The sequence below is a fragment of the Astyanax mexicanus genome, chromosome 2 (assembly GCF_023375975.1).
Source record: "Astyanax mexicanus isolate ESR-SI-001 chromosome 2, AstMex3_surface, whole genome shotgun sequence".
NCBI classification, from domain to species: Eukaryota; Metazoa; Chordata; class Actinopteri; order Characiformes; family Acestrorhamphidae; genus Astyanax; species Astyanax mexicanus.
The window spans coordinates 31131932-31151805 of NC_064409.1; the positions used below are offsets into that span (position 1 = coordinate 31131932).

The 19874-nt window shown below is 42.0% G+C and overlaps 1 protein-coding gene across 1 annotated transcript in view; it reads left to right on the forward strand.

Moving 5' to 3' along the window:
- rerg (RAS-like, estrogen-regulated, growth inhibitor) overlaps positions 1–19874 on the forward strand; it is a 108737-nt gene that overhangs the window by 66551 nt on the left and 22312 nt on the right. The window contains exon 4 of the mRNA XM_015607512.3: positions 5839–5912. Coding sequence (XP_015462998.2) covers positions 5839–5912 — 74 coding nt within the window. The remainder of the gene's footprint in view (positions 1–5838; positions 5913–19874) is intronic.

The window sequence follows — 19874 nt, forward strand, 5'->3', positions numbered from 1 at the left end:
ATGAATTATGATCTGTAAACCAAATACACCTAAGTATGCTGCATTGTGTCAGTTAAAAAAACACTTAGTCGTTAGTTGGCCTCATTTAGGTTCTATAAAATGTGTTTTATAAGTTCTGCTGACTATCAACTAAATAAAATTCAACTAAAATAAAATTTTCAATCAAGTTTTACATAAATCAATCTCACATAAAGAGCACAAAAGTATATTTTTTGTTCATATAAGTTAACAACTAAGAATTTATGACTACTACATGTGTCTTATTATCAGTCATATAAGCCTGCAGTTATACAAATAAGACCAGCTTAACCCAGCCAGCATATAGTCATGCTGAGCAATACAAAACAGTAATTTACTCTTATGGCCCTCAACACTAAAGTCAGGCAGTTAATATAACATAACACATATGTGAATCCTAAAAGAAGTAGCCTGTGGAGAATGACTACACACTGGTGGTGAGTGAGAGGTGGGAGGACACACCCAATATGCAAATAGTGTGACCAACATCAGGTGAAAACCCCTGCATAATTGCTCAGTAGACCCTGTTTAACTAAAGAGTAAAACTGACCATGTGCAGTAGTGCAGAGTAGTTGGCTTGGCCTCAACAAGACTTCAACTACAATTTGTAAATTTTGCAACACAAATTGTTTAGTTAGGCCAATTTTTAACAAGAAACTTAATAACGTTAGTAAAGGCAACTAAGTTGCTATAGTTTATGATCCAATTTAATATTTCTTGTTCAGCTGACATAAAAATCACATTAAGGAGAACAATTTTAAATTTACATTGTATGTCAAATAAAAAAAAATGTACTCATAGTTTTCAAAGCTATACAGACCACTGTACATTCTTAGGGCTTACTTGTGACACCATTGTGCCTCTTGTGTCTGTTCCAACTACAATGTAAGACCGGATAAGTTGAATTTACTTTAAAAAAAATTGAGGAAACCGGTTGCCTTAAAAAAGTTAAGTAATGGGTAGTGAAAACTTAAGTTAACATAACTTAGAACATTAGGTTATTACAACTAAAGGGGAAGTTGATTTACCTTTTTTATTTTTGTTATACTGTAAGACAGGATAAGTTGAGTTTAATTAACTTTTTTAAGGCAGCTGGTTTACTCAAATTTTTTAAGTAATGGGAAATGAAATCTTGAGTTAGCATAAATTATAACAGCTGGCCATTGTAGGCTGGCCGCTTTAGAACATGTTTAACCCTTGTCTTGTCTACTCTCTCATCTACAACCTTCTTTTATTTCTTCAATTCTGATTCCCTGATATATCCTTGCTCAAACTGTCTGTCATTTATGGTATGTCTGATCCCTCTTGCTGCTGTTCAATGGTGTTGACCCTGCTTGTCTTTACTACTCCTTTGTATTGATACTTCTTTTAATAAAGTATCTTATTGGTATCTGCACCTGTATAATCCTGACAAACTATACATTTTTAGCTTTTTATGTGATTTTTGGAGTTCAGCAGTGTTTTGGCATTAACTTTGTCATGCTAAATACAAATATATAGTAAGGTCTGTTTGGTATACATTGTGAAAATAATATATTTAGTGGCGTTTGCTGTTTAAATGTGTTGTCACAGCCTTTTAAGTGTTTTGCTACTCTGCTACTAGGAGATGGCAGGTTTATTTCCTGGAAATGCTATACAGGTCCTTCTCAAAAATTAGCATATGGTGATAAAGTTCATTCTTTTTCATAATGAAATGATAAAAATTAAACTTTCGTATATTTTTGATTCATTGCACACCAACTGAAATATTTCAGGTCTTTTATTGTTTTAATACTGATGATTTTGGCATACAGCTCATGGAAACCCAAAATCTCACAAAATTAGCATATCATGAAAAGGTTCTCCAAACGAGCTATTAACCTAATCATCTGAATCAACGAATTAACTCTAAACACCTGCAAAAGATTCCTGAGGCTTTTAAAAACTCACAGCCTGGTTTATTACTCAAAACCGCAATCATGGGTAAGACTGCCGACCTGACTGCTGTCCAGAAGGCCATCATTGACACCCTCAAACAACAGGGTAAGACACAGAAAGAAATTTCTGAACAAATAGGCTGTTCCCAGAGTGCTGTATCAAGGCACCTCAGTGGGAAGTCTGTGGGAAGGAAAAAGTGTGGTAGAAAACGCTGCACAACGAGAAGAGGTGACCGGACCCTGAGGAAGATTGTGGAGAAGGGCCGATTCCAGACCTTGGGGGACCTGCGGAAGCAGTGGACTGAGTCTGGAGTAGAAACATCCAGAGCCACCGTGCACAGGCGTGTGCAGGAAATGGGCTACTTTTGAACCAGAAACAGCAGCAGAAGCGCCTGACCTGGGCTACACAGAAGCAGCACTGGACTGTTGCTCAATTTTTGCATGTCATTCGGAAATCAAGGTGCCAGAGTCTGGAGGAAGACTGGGGAGAAGGAAATGCCAAAATGCCTGAAGTCCAGTGTCAAGTACCCACAGTCAGTGATGGTCTGGGGTGCCATGTCAGCTGCTGGTGTTGGTCCACTGTGTTTTATCAAGGGCAGGGTCAATGCAGCTAGCTATCAGGAGATTTTAGAGCACTTCATGCTTCCATCTGCTCAAAAGCTTTATGGAGATGAAGATTTCATTTTTCAGCACGACCTGACACCTGCTCACAGTGCCAAAACCACTGGTAAATGGATTTCTGACCATGGTATTACTGTGCTCAATTGGCCTGCCAACTCTCCTGACCTGAACCCCATAGAGAATCTGTGGGATATTGTGAAGAGAAAGTTGAGAGACGCAAGACCCAACACTCTGGATGAGCTTAAGGCCGCTATCGAAGCATACTGGGCCTCCATAACACCTCAGCAGTAACACAGGCTGATTGCCTTCATGCTACGCCGCATTGAAGCCGTCATTTCTGCAAAAGGATTCCCGACCAAGTATTGAGTGCATAACTGAACAGAATTATTTGAAGGTTGACTTTTTTTTTATTAAAAACACTTTTCTTTTATTGGTCGGATGAAATATGCTAATTTTTTGAGATTTAATTTTTTTCTTTACTTTTTTGCCAAAATCATCAATATTAAAACAATAAAAGGCTTGAACTACTTCAGTTGTGTGTAATGAACCTAAAATATATGAAAGTCTAATGTTTATCAGTACATTACAGAAAATAATTAACTTTATCACAATATGCAAATTTTTTGAGAAGGACATGTACATGGCCCTGGAAAGGGTTCCATATACATACACTGCTTTTTAGGGTTGAATTACATTCAATGTTATTCTTTAAAAAATAAAGGAAAGGCTTTGATCTGTAGACTTGTTCAACAGATCGACTGGCACTGCATATATTGGAGCACAGCATGTTAATAGCCAGCCACAAGACCATTAATGGGCAGGTCTGCAGCTGCACAGGCCTCTGACTGCTCTCATTGGAGAAATCATCCACCAGGGACCAACAGATCTGTCACTCAGCAAGCAGTGGCATCTCTCACCAGCATGGCTCAGGGCAGATTCATGTTCAGCAGTGGGCTTGTGCTAAAGAAGGAAGCAGATATGGAGGGTAAGCTGGTTGGAGAGCTGGCTGTGTTGAAAGGTTGGAGGAATTTAAGTTGTATTCTGAGATTCTGAGATGAGTCATCTGGAATGTTGTTTCTACTGAAAGAAATGACCAAATTCAGTAGGATTAGGAAAGACAGTGCACTGGTAGTCATGTTCAAACAGCTTGAGCCAAGTTTTTGGTATAAAAAAATGGGTACTTTGATTATGAATACAATAATAATAATAATAATAATAATAATAATAATAATAATAATAATAATAATAATAATAATAATACAATATGGTCATTTGTATAAATTATAATTATAAATCTCATGAAACAGCCTCAATCCATTGTTGTACTGTCATAGATCTTGTAATCATCATGCAGAAAGACAGCATTCATTTAATTTTAATGGTTAGGGAAAAAATAATTATACATTATTCTATTTTAATTGTTTGGGATACTGAAATGTGAACAAAAATCTGTTTCCAGTTACTGATAATGATCAAAAGCCTTTTACTTTTCAAATAAAAAAAAGAGTGTATTTGGTTATTTTTATCTGCTTTTACCTAACAATCTCAATGACTATGTTGCAGTAATCCGATAAAACTATACAAATATATAGAGAAAATATTATAGTATTCAAATATCAAAAAAAAACTTTTGTGATAGTAACTCCTCTTCTTTAAATTTTGTTCAATATTATACTGAAACTAAACCTGTTTATAGTACACTAGTACACAGTGGACACAAAAAGAATTTAGACAATTTTGTAGTGGATTTGGTTTTGAAAATCATAGAGTTTTGATATTGAGACCTGCTATTTAATACTGGTATTTTGTCCTTTTATCAGCTATTACAGCTACAAATCTTCTTTAAATGTTTTTGTGTATCTGGGTTTCGGCAGTTTATATTAACTTCATGTTTCTCCACAGATGTTCAGTGGTTTAAGCCTCTAATTTGTCTAAGCTGTACTCTCAGTCTGAGTTTGCGTGCTCTTTAGAGGAGTATTTTTTGCCCTGTTTTGCCACTGAGAAGCAGCACTATAATACCACCACCATGTTTCACTGCAGTAAAGTTATTTCTTAGATAATGTGCACTGTTTTTCCCAGACATGTAAAAGTGCTTACTGTCTACATTACATTTTGTTTAGTAAACGCTAAACGATCTGTTACGTGTATTTCACTCAACAGTGGCTTCTGTCTTGCAACTTTGCCAAGATCTGATTCATGGAGTGTTGAAGAGAAGGCTGTCCATTGAATACGATGTTTGGGTGATCGAAGTATAATTTATTACCTCTCTGTCCTGGGAAATGCTTGGCCAATTTGGCCAGACAGCTCTTGGAAGGTTCAAGGTGTTCCTTTGCAACTGTTCCTGGGAACAGTCTGCCTTCCCAAACTGTGTCTAATCAATTCAAATAGCAACATCTGAAGCTGTAGACACATTTCAAAGAGTTTATTGCAGACAACAGGAAGCGCCTGATCACAGTAATTGTGTGAATTCAGTTTTGTTTTTCTGATTACTTTTGTCATAGTATAGATTGAGTGGTAGTTATGTATATTTACATGTGGAAGAAATGTGTCACTCCTCAGCCCATGCCTGTCTTGTTTTTTTTTTTTTTGTCCTTTCTGCTCATGTCCTCTGTTCTCCTAATTGGTTTTCCTCTACACGTGGTAAACTAGCACATGACCTTGTTTTGTTATTGTCCTGTCTCCACCCTAGCACTGCCCTATTCAGTGTTGTCACCTTGTGTCTGGTTTGTAACCCCGCCCCCTTGTTTCCTACCCCAGGTGTTCCTCACCCTTTTTGTATATATATGCCCCTTTGTTTCTGTGCTTGTTGAGTCTTTTGCAAATTCTTTGTGCTTTTGTATCCATAGTATTTTTGTATGCTTGGGTTATATTTGTGTGATCCAATTCTGGCCTTTTTTTGTATTCTTGGTCTAGTTTTCTTAGTTTGATTTCCCTAGTTTGATTTTCATAGTCTACTTTTCTTAGTCTTGTCTATTCTTGTTTTTGTGTTATTACTACCAGTGTTTACTTTCTGTGTTGCTTTTGTTCCTCTTGTTTATTTTTACTAAAGTCAAACCTGCATATACGTTCGCCTGGCTAGCATGATCAGGATGTGAATTCTGTGGGATATGGCAAAAGTCATGGGACATGATACTAGTTCCTGTTGCTTAATATTTGGCCTGTCAGTGTATGCTTATTTGCTAAAAACATACAACATAGTTATTACTTGTTAGCTTTCATCAATGCATATGCACGTTCAGATGTAGCTCTATTTCTGATGCATTTTCTCTTTTAAATTTTAAAGAGTCTACATACCGACATCAAGCAAACATCGATGATGAGATGGTGAGCATGGAGATTTTGGACACAGCTGGACAGGTAAACTCTCCTTATCATTTTATACCGTAATCGAACCTAATCTGAAAGATTAAACATTTCTGTAGTATTTTAAGCAAGACTACTTGTATATTTTTTTTCATGCTATAGAATGTCAAAATAAGTGAAAAAGTAAAAGGCTCTCTACATGGTGAGAGCAACACTCTGTCTGGCAAATACTACAGCATTCAGTGACAATGATCATCACCCCATCTTATCACTAACTCATGAACTCACACCAAAAATATTGAATGGAGAACTATCATTCCAGAGAACACAATTCCTCACTTTAATATGAATCCAAAACAATGTATTAAACACACAAACTATGAATTGCACCCTGGTCTGGACTTTTAGATGTGAAACAACATCCACAATTTCAAATATAAATATGTATTTGTGATAATTCTGTAAGTATGTGTCATTTTGGACACTAAAAAAACCTTTTATTTTTATTTTAGTTTAGTTTTACACTTTGTTAAGGCTTAGTCACCTGCCTCTTATTACACCACACTCTGTTTAAGCACATCATTTTGGTGAAGGGTTTTAGATGAGTTTGTATTGCAGCCAGAACTCTGGTATACATTTATGTTTTATTTAAAGGGCACAGAGAGTGGATGGAATATAAAGTAAAGATACCCAGATGAAAATATCTGACAAGATCTGTACCCAGTTGTGCCAAGGCCTTTCCTTTAGTCATAAACACCAGATAACTGGTGAAAATGGAGACAGTTTGTGTATATTTGGGCATTCAGAAATGTCTCTGTTCTCGTCAGTCAGCGTGCGGTTGTTTGGAATCGTTGTGTTTGGCCAGCCAGCAGCACACTGTGACCTCGCCGTCTGTACACTTCTAGCACAGCTGGATGAGAAGAAGTGGAATTCTTACATGGCTGCTAAACCACACGCTGCTGGAGACTTTAACTCTGCCTCATGACTCCACTTATGTGAAAAAATAAGAACCAAACACCCAGTGCTCACTTTTTACACCTAATATGTGAGACCTCATACTTTACTCTCACACTGTCAAACCTCTCACGCATTCTTTCATTCCTCTCTGTTTAATTTAGATTAACATTGTGTGAGAGGTTTATGTGTGTGAGAGGTTTGAAATGTGATAAATGTTGTCAGTGGGTATAAGAGGTTTGAAGGAGTGGGCAAGGTGTTTGTCAGTGGGTATAAGAGGTTTGAAGGGTTGTGTGAGAGGTTTGACAGTGGGTATAAGTGGTTTGAAGGTGTGGGCAAGGTGTTTGACAGTAGGTATAAGAGGTGTGATGGGTTGTGTGAGAGGTTTGACAGTGAGTATAAGAGGTTTGATGGGTTGTGTGAGAGGTTTGACAGTGGGTAAAAGAGGTTTGATGGGTTGTGTGAGAGGTTTGACAGTGGGTAAAAGAGGTTTAATGGGTTGTGTCAAAGGTTTGTCAGTGGGTATAAGAGGTTTGATGGGTTGTGTGAGAGGTTTGACAGTGGGTATAAGAGGTTTGATGGGTTGTGTAAGAGGTTTGACAGTGGGTATAAGAGGTTTGATGGGTTGTGTGAGAGGTGTGACAGTGGGTATAAGAGGTTTGATGGGTTGTGTAAGAGGTTTGACAGTGGGTATAAGAAGTTTGATGGGTTGTGTGAGAGGTTTTACAGTGGGTATAAGAGGTTTGACAGTGTGTATAAGAGGTTTGATGGGTTGTGTGAGAGGTTTGACAGTGGGTATAAGAGGTTTGATGGGTTGTGTGAGAGGTTTTACAGTGGGTATAAGAGGTTTGATGGGTTGTGTGAAAGGTTTTACAGTGGGTAAAAGAGGTTTGATGGGTTGTGTGAGAGGTTTGACAGTGGGTATAAGAGGTTTGATGGGTTGTGTGAGAGGTTTGACAGTGGGTATAGGAGGTTTGATGGGTTGTGTGAGAGCTTTGTCAGTGGGTATAAGAGGTTTGATGGGTTGTGTGAGAGGTTTGACAGTGGGTATAAGAGGTTTGATGGGTTGTGTGAGAGGTTTGACAGTGGGTATAATAGGTTTGATGGGTTGTGTGAGAGGTGTGACAGTGGGTATAAGAGGTTTGATGGGTTGTGTAAGAGGTTTGACAGTGGGTATAAGAGGTTTGATGGGTTGTGTGAGAGGTTTTACAGTGGGTATAAGAGGTTTGATGGGTTGTGTGAAAGGTTTTACAGTGGGTAAAAGAGGTTTGATGGGTTGTGTGAGAGGTTTGACAGTGGGTATCAGAGGTGTGATGGGTTGTGTGAGAGGTTTGACAGTGGGTATAAGAGGTGTGATGGGTTGTGTGAGAGGTTTGACAGTGGGTATAAGAGGTTTGATGGGTTGTGTGAGAGGTTTGACAGTGGGTAAAAGAGGTTTGAAGGTGTGGGCAAGGTGTTTGACAGTGGGTATAAGAGGTGTGATGGGTTGTGTGAGAGGTTTGATAGTGGGTATAAGAGGTTTGATGGGTTGTGTGAGAGGTTTGACAGTGGGTATAAGAGGTTTGATGGGTTGTGTAAGAGGTTTGACAGTGGGTATAAGAGGTTTGATGGGTTGTGTGAGAGGTTTGACAGTGGGTATAAGAGGATTGATGGGTTGTGTGAAAGGTTTTACAGTGGGTAAAAGAGGTTTGATGGGTTGTGTGAGAGGTTTGACAGTGGGTATAAGAGGTGTGATGGGTTGTGTGAGAGGTTTGACAGTGGGTATAAGAGGTTTGATGGGTTGTGTGAGAGGTTTTACAGTGGGTATAAGAGGTTTGACAGTGGGTATAAGAGGTTTGATGGGTTGTGTGAGAGGTTTGACAGTGGGTATAAGAGGTTTGATGGGTTGTGTGAGAGGTTTGACAGTGGGTATAAGAGGTTTGATGGGTTGTGTGAGAGGTTTGACAGTGGGTATATGAGGTTTGATGGGTTGTGTGAGAGGTTTGACAGTGGGTATAAGAGGTTTGATGGGTTGTGTGAGAGGTTTTACAGTGGGTATAAGAGGTTTGATGGGTTGTGTGAAAGGTTTTACAGTGGGTAAAAGAGGTTTGATGGGTTGTGTGAGAGGTTTGACAGTGGGTATCAGAGGTGTGATGGGTTGTGTGAGAGGTTTGACAGTGGGTATAAGAGGTGTGATGGGTTGTGTGAGAGGTTTGACAGTGGGTATAAGAGGTTTGATGGGTTGTGTGAGAGGTTTGACAGTGGGTAAAAGAGGTTTGATGGATTGAGTGAGAGGTTTGACAGTGGGTATAAGAGGTGTGATGGGTTGTGTGAGAGGTTTGACAGTGGGTATAAGAGGTTTGATGGGTTGTGTGAGAGGTTTGACAGTGGGTATAGGAGGTTTGATGGGTTGTGTGAGAGCTTTGTCAGTGGGTATAAGAGGTTTGATGGGTTGTGTGAGAGGTTTGACAGTGGGTATAAGAGGTTTGATGGGTTGTGTGAGAGGTTTGACAGTGGGTATAATAGGTTTGATGGGTTGTGTGAGAGGTGTGACAGTGGGTATAAGAGGTTTGATGGGTTGTGTAAGAGGTTTGACAGTGGGTATAAGAGGTTTGATGGGTTGTGTGAGAGGTTTTACAGTGGGTAAAAGAGGTTTGATGGGTTGTGTGAGAGGTTTGACAGTGGGTATCAGAGGTGTGATGGGTTGTGTGAGAGGTTTGACAGTGGGTATAATAGGTTTGATGGGTTGTGTGAGAGGTGTGACAGTGGGTATAAGAGGTTTGATGGGTTGTGTAAGAGGTTTGACAGTGGGTATAAGAGGTTTGATGGGTTGTGTGAGAGGTTTTACAGTGGGTATCAGAGGTGTGATGGGTTGTGTGAGAGGTTTGACAGTGGGTATAAGAGGTGTGATGGGTTGTGTGAGAGGTTTGACAGTGGGTATAAGAGGTTTGATGGGTTGTGTGAGAGGTTTGACAGTGGGTAAAAGAGGTTTGAAGGTGTGGGCAAGGTGTTTGACAGTGGGTATAAGAGGTTTGATGGGTTGTGTAAGAGGTTTGACAGTGGGTATAAGAGGTTTGATGGGTTGTGTGAAAGGTTTTACAGTGGGTAAAAGAGGTTTGATGGGTTGTGTGAGAGGTTTGACAGTGGGTATCAGAGGTGTGATGGGTTGTGTGAGAGGTTTGACAGTGGGTATAAGAGGTGTGATGGGTTGTGTGAGAGGTTTGACAGTGGGTATAAGAGGTTTGATGGGTTGTGTGAGAGGTTTGACAGTGGGTAAAAGAGGTTTGAAGGTGTGGGCAAGGTGTTTGACAGTGGGTATAAGAGGTGTGATGGGTTGTGTGAGAGGTTTGATAGTGGGTATAAGAGGTTTGATGGGTTGTGTGAGAGGTTTGACAGTGGGTATAAGAGGTTTGATGGGTTGTGTAAGAGGTTTGACAGTGGGTATAAGAGGTTTGATGGGTTGTGTGAGAGGTTTGACAGTGGGTATAAGAGGATTGATGGGTTGTGTGAGAGGTTTGATAGTGGGTATAAGAGGTTTGATGGGTTGTGTGAGAGGTTTGACAGTGGGTATAAGAGGTTTGATGGGTTGTGTAAGAGGTTTGACAGTGGGTATAAGAGGTTTGATGGGTTGTGTGAGAGGTTTGACAGTGGGTATAAGAGGATTGATGGGTTGTGTGAAAGGTTTTACAGTGGGTAAAAGAGGTTTGATGGGTTGTGTGAGAGGTTTGACAGTGGGTATAAGAGGTGTGATGGGTTGTGTGAGAGGTTTGACAGTGGGTATAAGAGGTTTGATGGGTTGTGTGAGAGGTTTTACAGTGGGTATAAGAGGTTTGACAGTGGGTATAAGAGGTTTGATGGGTTGTGTGAGAGGTTTGACAGTGGGTATAAGAGGTTTGATGGGTTGTGTGAGAGGTTTGACAGTGGGTATAAGAGGTTTGATGGGTTGTGTGAGAGGTTTGACAGTGGGTATAAGAGGTTTGATGGGTTGTGTGAGAGGTTTGACAGTGGGTATAAGAGGTTTGATGGGTTGTGTGAGAGGTTTTACAGTGGGTATAAGAGGTTTGATGGGTTGTGTGAAAGGTTTTACAGTGGGTAAAAGAGGTTTGATGGGTTGTGTGAGAGGTTTGACAGTGGGTATCAGAGGTGTGATGGGTTGTGTGAGAGGTTTGACAGTGGGTATAAGAGGTGTGATGGGTTGTGTGAGAGGTTTGACAGTGGGTATAAGAGGTTTGATGGGTTGTGTGAGAGGTTTGACAGTGGGTAAAAGAGGTTTGATGGATTGAGTGAGAGGTTTGACAGTGGGTATAAGAGGTGTGATGGGTTGTGTGAGAGGTTTGACAGTGGGTATAAGAGGTTTGATGGGTTGTGTTAGAGGTTTGACAGTGGGTATAGGAGGTTTGATGGGTTGTGTGAGAGCTTTGTCAGTGGGTATAAGAGGTTTGATGGGTTGTGTGAGAGGTTTGACAGTGGGTATAAGAGGTTTGATGGGTTGTGTGAGAGGTTTGACAGTGGGTATAATAGGTTTGATGGGTTGTGTGAGAGGTGTGACAGTGGGTATAAGAGGTTTGATGGGTTGTGTAAGAGGTTTGACAGTGGGTATAAGAGGTTTGATGGGTTGTGTGAGAGGTTTTACAGTGGGTATAAGAGGTTTGATGGGTTGTGTGAAAGGTTTTACAGTGGGTAAAAGAGGTTTGATGGGTTGTGTGAGAGGTTTGACAGTGGGTATCAGAGGTTTGATGGGTTGTGTGAGAGGTTTGACAGTGGGTATAATAGGTTTGATGGGTTGTGTGAGAGGTGTGACAGTGGGTATAAGAGGTTTGATGGGTTGTGTAAGAGGTTTGACAGTGGGTATAAGAGGTTTGATGGGTTGTGTGAGAGGTTTTACAGTGGGTATAAGAGGTTTGATGGGTTGTGTGAAAGGTTTTACAGTGGGTAAAAGAGGTTTGATGGGTTGTGTGAGAGGTTTGACAGTGGGTATCAGAGGTGTGATGGGTTGTGTGAGAGGTTTGACAGTGGGTATAAGAGGTGTGATGGGTTGTGTGAGAGGTTTGACAGTGGGTATAAGAGGTTTGATGGGTTGTGTGAGAGGTTTGACAGTGGGTAAAAGAGGTTTGAAGGTGTGGGCAAGGTGTTTGACAGTGGGTATAAGAGGTGTGATGGGTTGTGTGAGAGGTTTGATAGTGGGTATAAGAGGTTTGATGGGTTGTGTGAGAGGTTTGACAGTGGGTATAAGAGGTTTGATGGGTTGTGTAAGAGGTTTGACAGTGGGTATAAGAGGTTTGATGGGTTGTGTGAGAGGTTTGACAGTGGGTATAAGAGGATTGATGGGTTGTGTGAAAGGTTTTACAGTGGGTAAAAGAGGTTTGATGGGTTGTGTGAGAGGTTTGACAGTGGGTATAAGAGGTGTGATGGGTTGTGTGAGAGGTTTGACAGTGGGTATAAGAGGTTTGATGGGTTGTGTGAGAGGTTTTACAGTGGGTATAAGAGGTTTGACAGTGGGTATAAGAGGTTTGATGGGTTGTGTGAGAGGTTTGACAGTGGGTATAAGAGGTTTGATGGGTTGTGTGAGAGGTTTGACAGTGGGTATAAGAGGTTTGATGGGTTGTGTGAGAGGTTTGACAGTGGGTATAAGAGGTTTGATGGGTTGTGTGAGAGGTTTGACAGTGGGTATAAGAGGTTTGATGGGTTGTGTGAGAGGTTTGACAGTGGGTATAAGAGGTTTGATGGGTTGTGTGAGAGGTTTGACAGTGGGTATAAGAGGTTTGATGGGTTGTGTGAGAGGTTTGTCAGTGGGTATAAGAGGTTTGATGGGTTGTGTGAGAGGTTTGTCAGTGGGTATAAGAGGTTTGATGGGTTGTGTGAGAGGTTTGACAGTGGGTATAAGAGGTTTCATGGGTTGTGTGAGAGGTTTGACAGTGGGTATAAGAAGTTTGATGGGTTGTGTGAGAGGTTTGACAGTGGGTATAAGAGGTTTGATGGGTTGTGTGAGAGGTTTGTCAGTGGGTATAAGAGGTTTGATGGGTTGTGTGAGAGGTTTGACAGTGGGTAAAAGAGGTTTGATGGGTTGTGTGAGAGGTTTGACAGTGGGTATAAGAGGTTTAATGGGTTGTGTGAAAGGTTTGACAGTGGGTATAAGAGGTTTGATGGGTTGTGTAAGAGGTTTGACAGTGGGTATAAGAGGTTTGATGGGTTGTGTGAGAGGTGTGACAGTGGGTATAAGAGGTTTGATGGGTTGTGTAAGAGGTTTGACAGTGGGTATAAGAAGTTTGATGGGTTGTGTGAGAGGTTTTACAGTGGGTATAAGAGGTTTGACAGTGGGTATAAGAGGTTTGATGGGTTGTGTGAGAGGTTTGACAGTGGGTATAAGAGGTTTGATGGGTTGTGTGAGAGGTTTGACAGTGGGTATTAGAAGTTTGATGGGTTGTGTGAGAGGTTTTACAGTGGGTATATGAGGTTTGATGGGTTGTGTGAGAGGTTTGACAGTGGGTATAAGAGGTTTGATGGGTTGTGTGAGAGGTTTGACAGTGGGTATAAGAGGTGTGATGGGTTGTGTGAGAGGTTTGACAGTGGATATAAGAGGTTTGATGGGTTGTGTGAGAGGTTTGACAGTGGGTATAAGAGGTTTGATGGGTTGTGTGAAAGGTTTTACAGTGGGTAAAAGAGGTTTGATGGGTTGTGTGAGAGGTTTGACAGTGGGTATCAGAGGTGTGATGGGTTGTGTGAGAGGTTTGACAGTGGGTATAAGAGGTGTGATGGGTTGTGTGAGAGGTTTGACAGTGGGTATAAGAGGTTTGATGGGTTGTGTGAGAGGTTTGACAGTGGGTAAAAGAGGTTTGAAGGTGTGGGCAAGGTGTTTGACAGTAGGTATAAGAGGTGTGATGGGTTGTGTGAGAGGTTTGACAGTGGGTATAGGAGGTTTGATGGGTTGTGTGAGAGGTTTGACAGTGGGTATAAGAGGTTTGATGGGTTGTGTGAGAGGTTTGACAGTGGGTAAAAGAGGTTTGATGGGTTGTGTGAGAGGTTTGACAGTGGGTATAAGAGGTTTGATGGGTTGTGTGAGAGGTTTGACAGTGGGTATAGGAGGTTTGATGGGTTGTGTGAGAGGTTTGACAGTGGGTATAAGAGGTTTGATGGGTTGTGTGAGAGGTTTGACAGTGGGTAAAAGAGGTTTGATGGGTTGTGTGAGAGGTTTGACAGTGGGTATAAGAGGTTTAATGGGTTGTGTCAAAGGTTTGACAGTGGGTATAAGAGGTTTGATGGGTTGTGTGAGAGGTTTGACAGTGGGTATAAGAGGTTTGATGGGTTGTGTAAGCGGTTTGACAGTGGGTATAAGAGGTTTGATGGGTTGTGTGAGAGGTTTGTCAGTGGGTATAAGAGGTTTGATGGGTTGTGTGAGAGGTTTGACAGTGGGTATAAGAGGTTTGATGGGTTGTGTAAGAGGTTTGACAGTGGGTATAAGAGGTTTGATGGGTTGTGTGAGAGGTGTGACAGTGGGTATAAGAGGTTTGATGGGTTGTGTAAGAGGTTTGACAGTGGGTATAAGAAGTTTGATGGGTTGTGTGAGAGGTTTTACAGTGGGTATAAGAGGTTTGACAGTGTGTATAAGAGGTTTGATGGGTTGTGTGAGAGGTTTGACAGTGGGTATAAGAGGTTTGATGGGTTGTGTGAGAGGTTTGACAGTGGGTATTAGAAGTTTGATGGGTTGTGTGAGAGGTTTTACAGTGGGTATATGAGGTTTGATGGGTTGTGTGAGAGGTTTGACAGTGGGTATAAGAGGTTTGATGGGTTGTGTGAGAGGTTTGACAGTGGGTATAAGAGGTTTGATGGGTTGTGTGAGAGGTTTGACAGTGGGTATAGGAGGTTTGATGGGTTGTGTGAGAGCTTTGTCAGTGGGTAAAAGAGGTTTGATGGGTTGTGTGAGAGGTTTGACAGTGGGTATAAGAGGTTTGATGGGTTGTGTGAGAGGTTTGACAGTGGGTATAATAGGTTTGATGGGTTGTGTGAGAGGTGTGACAGTGGGTATAAGAGGTTTGATGGGTTGTGTAAGAGGTTTGACAGTGGGTATAAGAGGTTTGATGGGTTGTGTGAGAGGTTTTACAGTGGGTATAAGAGGTTTGATGGGTTGTGTGAGAGGTTTTACAGTGGGTAAAAGAGGTTTGATGGGTTGTGTGAGAGGTTTGACAGTGGGTATCAGAGGTGTGATGGGTTGTGTGAGAGGTTTGACAGTGGGTATAAGAGGTGTGATGGGTTGTGTGAGAGGTTTGACAGTGGGTATAAGAGGTTTGATGGGTTGTGTGAGAGGTTTGACAGTGGGTAAAAGAGGTTTGAAGGTGTGGGCAAGGTGTTTGACAGTGGGTATAAGAGGTTTGATGGGTTGTGTGAGAGGTTTGACAGTGGGTATAAGAGGTTTGATGGGTTGTGTGAAAGGTTTTACAGTGGGTAAAAGAGGTTTGATGGGTTGTGTGAGAGGTTTGACAGTGGGTATAAGAGGTGTGATGGGTTGTGTGAAAGGTTTGACAGTGGGTATAAGAGGTTTGATGGGTTGTGTGAGAGGTTTTACAGTGGGTATAAGAGGTTTGACAGTGGGTATAAGAGGTTTGATGGGTTTTGTGAGAGGTTTGACAGTGGGTATAAGAGGTTTGATGGGTTGTGTGAGAGGTTTGACAGTGGGTATAAGAGGTTTGATGGGTTGTGTGAGAGGTTTGACAGTGGGTATAAGAGGTGTGATGGGTTGTGTGAGAGGTTTGACAGCGGGTATAAGAGGTTTGATGGGTTGTGTGAGAGGTTTGACAGTGGGTAAAAGAGGTTTGAAGGTGTGGGCAAGGTGTTTGACAGTGGGTATAAGAGGTTTGATGGGTTGTGTGAGAGGTTTGACAGTGGGTATAAGAGGTGTGATGGGTTGTGTGAGAGGTTTGATAGTGGGTATAAGAGGTTTGATGGGTTGTGTGAGAGGTTTGACAGTGGGTATAAGAGGTGTGATGGGTTGTGTGAGAGGTTTGACAGTGGGTATAAGAGGTTTGATGGGTTGTGTGAGAGGTTTGACAGTGGGTATAAGAGGTTTGATGGGTTGTGTGAAAGGTTTGACAGTGGGTATAAGAGGTTTGATGGGTTGTGTAAGAGGTTTGACAGTGGGTATAAGAAGTTTGATGGGTTGTGTGAGAGGTTTTACAGTGGGTATAAGAGGTTTGACAGTGGGTATAAGAGGTTTGATGGGTTGTGTGAGAGGTTTGACAGTGGGTATAAGAGGTTTGATGGGTTGTGTGAGAGGTTTGACAGTGGGTATTAGAAGTTTGATGGGTTGTGTGAGAGGTTTTACAGTGGGTATATGAGGTTCCATGGGTTGTGTGAGAGGTTTGACAGTGGGTATAATAGGTTTGATGGGTTGTGTGAAAGGTTTTACAGTGGGTATAAGAGGTTTGATGGGTTATGTGAGAGGTTTGACAGTGGGTATTAAAAGTTTGATGGGTTGTGTGAGAGGTTTGACAGTGGGTATAAGAGGTTTGATGGGTTGTGTGAGAGGTTTGACAGTGGGTATAAGAGGTTTGATGGGTTGTGTGAGAGGTTTGACAGTGGGTAAAAGAGGTTTGATGGGTTGAGTGAGAGGTTTGACAGTGGGTATAAGAGGTGTGATGGGTTGTGTGAGAGGTTTGACAGTGGGTATAAGAGGATTGATGGTTTGTGTGAGAGGTTTGACAGTGGGTATAGGAGGTTTGATGGGTTGTGTGAGAGGTTTGTCAGTGGGTATAAGAGGTTTGATGGGTTGTGTGAGAGGTTTGACAGTGGGTATAATAGGTTTGATGGGTTGTGTGAGAGGTGTGACAGTGGGTATAAGAGGTTTGATGGGTTGTGTAAGAGGTTTGAGAGTGAGAGGTTTGATGGGTTGTGTGAGAGGTTTTACAGTGGGTATAAGAGGTTTGATGGGTTGTGTGAGAGGTTTGACAGTGGGTATCAGAGGTGTGATGGGTTGTGTGAGAGGTTTGACAGTGGGTATAAGAGGTGTGATGGGTTGTGTTAGAGGTTTGACAGTGGGTATAAGAGGTTTGATTGGTTGTGTGAGAGGTTTGACAGTGGGTATAAGAGGTTTGATGGGTTGTGTGAGAGGTTTGACAGTGGGTATAAGAGGTGTGATGGGTTGTGTGAGAGGTTTGACAGTGGGTATAAGAGGTTTGATGGGTTGTGTGAGAGGTTTGACAGTTGGTAAAAGAGGTTTGATGGGTTGTGTGAGAGGTTTGACAGTGGGTATAAGAGGTTTAATGGGTTGTGTGAAAGGTTTGTCAGTGGGTATAAGAGGTTTGATGGGTTGTGTGAGAGGTTTGACAGTGGGTATAAGAGGTTTGATGGGTTGTGTGAGAGGTTTGACAGTGGGTATAAGAGGTTTGATGGGTTGTGTGAGAGGTTTGACAGTGGGTATAAGAGGTTTGATGGGTTGTGTGAGAGGTTTGACAGTGGGTATAAGAGGTTTGATGGGTTGAGTGAGAGGTTTGACAGTGGGTATAAGAGGTGTGATGGGTTGTGTGAGAGGTTTGACAGTGGGTATAAGAGGTGTGATGGGTTGTGTGAGAGGTTTGACAGTGGGTATAAGAGGTTTGATGGGTTGTGTGAGAGGTTTGACAGTGGGTATAAGAGGTTTGATGGGTTGTGTGAGAGGTTTGACAGTGGGTATAAGAGGTTTGATGGGTTGTGTGAGAGGTTTGACAGTGGGTATAAGAGGTTTGATGGGTTGAGTGAGAGGTTTGACTGGGTATAAGAGGTGTGATGGGTTGTGTGAGAGGTTTGACAGTGGGTATAAGAGGTGTGATGGGTTGTGTGAGAGGTTTGACAGTGGGTATAAGAGGTTTGATGGGTTGTGTGAGAGGTTTGACAGTGGGTATAAGAGGTGTGATGGGTTGTGTGAGAGGTTTGACAGTGGGTATAAGAGGTTTGATGGGTTGTGTGAGAGGTTTGACAGTGGGTAAAAGAGGTTTGATGGGTTGAGTGAGAGGTTTGACAGTGGGTATAAGAGGTGTGATGGGTTGTGTGAGAGGTTTGACAGTGGGTATAAGAGGTTTGATGGTTTGTGTGAGAGGTTTGACAGTGGGTATAGGAGGTTTGATGGGTTGTGTGAGAGGTTTGTCAGTGGGTATAAGAGGTTTGATGGGTTGTGTGAGAGGTTTGACAGTGGGTATAAGAGGTTTGATGGTTTGTGTGAGAGGTTTGACAGTGGGTATAGGAGGTTTGATGGGTTGTGTGAGAGGTTTGTCAGTGGGTATAAGAGGTTTGATGGGTTGTGTGAGAGGTTTGACAGTGGGTATAAGAGGTTTGATGGGTTGTGTGAGAGGTTTGACAGTTGGTAAAAGAGGTTTGATGGGTTGTGTGAGAGGTTTGACAGTGGGTAAAAGAGGTTTGAAGGTGTGGGCAAGGTGTTTGACAGTGGGTATAATAGGTTTGATGGGTTGTGTGAGAGGTGTGACAGTGGGTATAAGAGGTTTGATGGGTTGTGTAAGAGGTTTGAGAGTGAGAGGTTTGATGGGTTGTTTGAGAGGTTTTACAGTGGGTATAAGAGGTTTGATGGGTTGTGTGAGAGGTTTGACAGTGGGTATCAGAGGTGTGATGGGTTGTGTGAGAGGTTTGACAGTGGGTATAAGAGGTGTGATGGGTTGTGTGAGAGGTTTGACAGTGGGTATAAGAGGTTTGATGGGTTGTGTGAGAGGTTTGGCAGTTGGTAAAAGAGGTTTGATGGGTTGTGTGAGAGGTTTGACAGTGGGTATAAGAGGTTTAATGGGTTGTGTGAAAGGTTTGTCAGTGGGTATAAGAGGTTTGATGGGTTGTGTGAGAGGTTTGACAGTGGGTATAAGAGGTTTGATGGGTTGTGTGAGAGGTTTGACAGTGGGTATAAGAGGTTTGATGGGTTGTGTGAGAGGTTTGACAGTGGGTATAAGAGGTTTGATGGGTTGTGTGAGAGGTTTGACAGTGGGTATAAGAGGTTTGATGGGTTGAGTGAGAGGTTTGACAGTGGGTATAAGAGGTGTGATGGGTTGTGTGAGAGGTTTGACAGTGGGTATAAGAGGTGTGATGGGTTGTGTGAGAGGTTTGACAGTGGGTATAAGAGGTTTGATGGGTTGTGTGAGAGGTTTGACAGTGGGTATAAGAGGTTTGATGGGTTGTGTAAGAGGTTTGACAGTGGGTATAAGAGGTTTGATGGGTTGTGTGAGAGGTTTGACAGGGGGTATAAGAGGTTTGATGGGTTGTATGAGAGGTTTGACAGTGGGTATGAGAGGTTTGACAGTGGGTATAAGAGCTTTGATGGGTTGTGTGAGAGGTTTGACAGTGGGTATAAGAGGTTTGATGGGTTGTATGAGAGGTTTGACAGTGGGTATAAGAGGTTTGGCAGTTGGTATTAGAGGTTTGATGGGTTGTGTGAGAGGTTTTTCAGTGGGTATAAGAGGTTTGATGGGTTGTGTGAGAGGTTTGTCAGTGGGTATAAGAGGTTTGATGGGTTGTGTGAGAGGTTTGACAGTGGGTATAAGAGGTTTGATGGGTTGTGTGAGAGGTTTGACAGTGGGTATAAGAGGTTTGATGGGTTGTGTGAGAGGTTTGTCAGTGGGTATAGGAGGTTTGATGGGTTGTGTGAGAGGTTTGTCAGTGGGTATAAGAGGTTTGATGGGTTGTGTGAGAGGTTTGACAGTGGGTATAAGAGGTTTGACGGGTTGTGTGAGAGGTTTGACAGTGGGTAAAAGAGGTTTGAAGGTGTGGTCAAGGTGTTTGACAGTGGGTATAAGAGGTGTGATGGGTTGTGTGAGAGGTTTGACACTGGGTATAAGAGGTTTGATGGGTTGTGTGATAGGTTTGTCAGTGGGTATAAGAGGTTTGATGGGTTGTGTAAGAGGTTTGACAGTGGGTATAAGAGGTTTGACAGTGGGTATAAGAGGTTTGATGGGTTGTGTGAGAGGTTTGTCAGTGGGTATAAGAGGTTTGATGGGTTGTGTGAGAGGTGTGACAGTGGGTATAAGAGGTTTGATGGGTTGTGTAAGAGGTTTGACAGTTGGTATAAGAAGTTTGATGGGTTGTGTGAGAGGTTTTACAGTGGGTACAAAAGGTTTGACA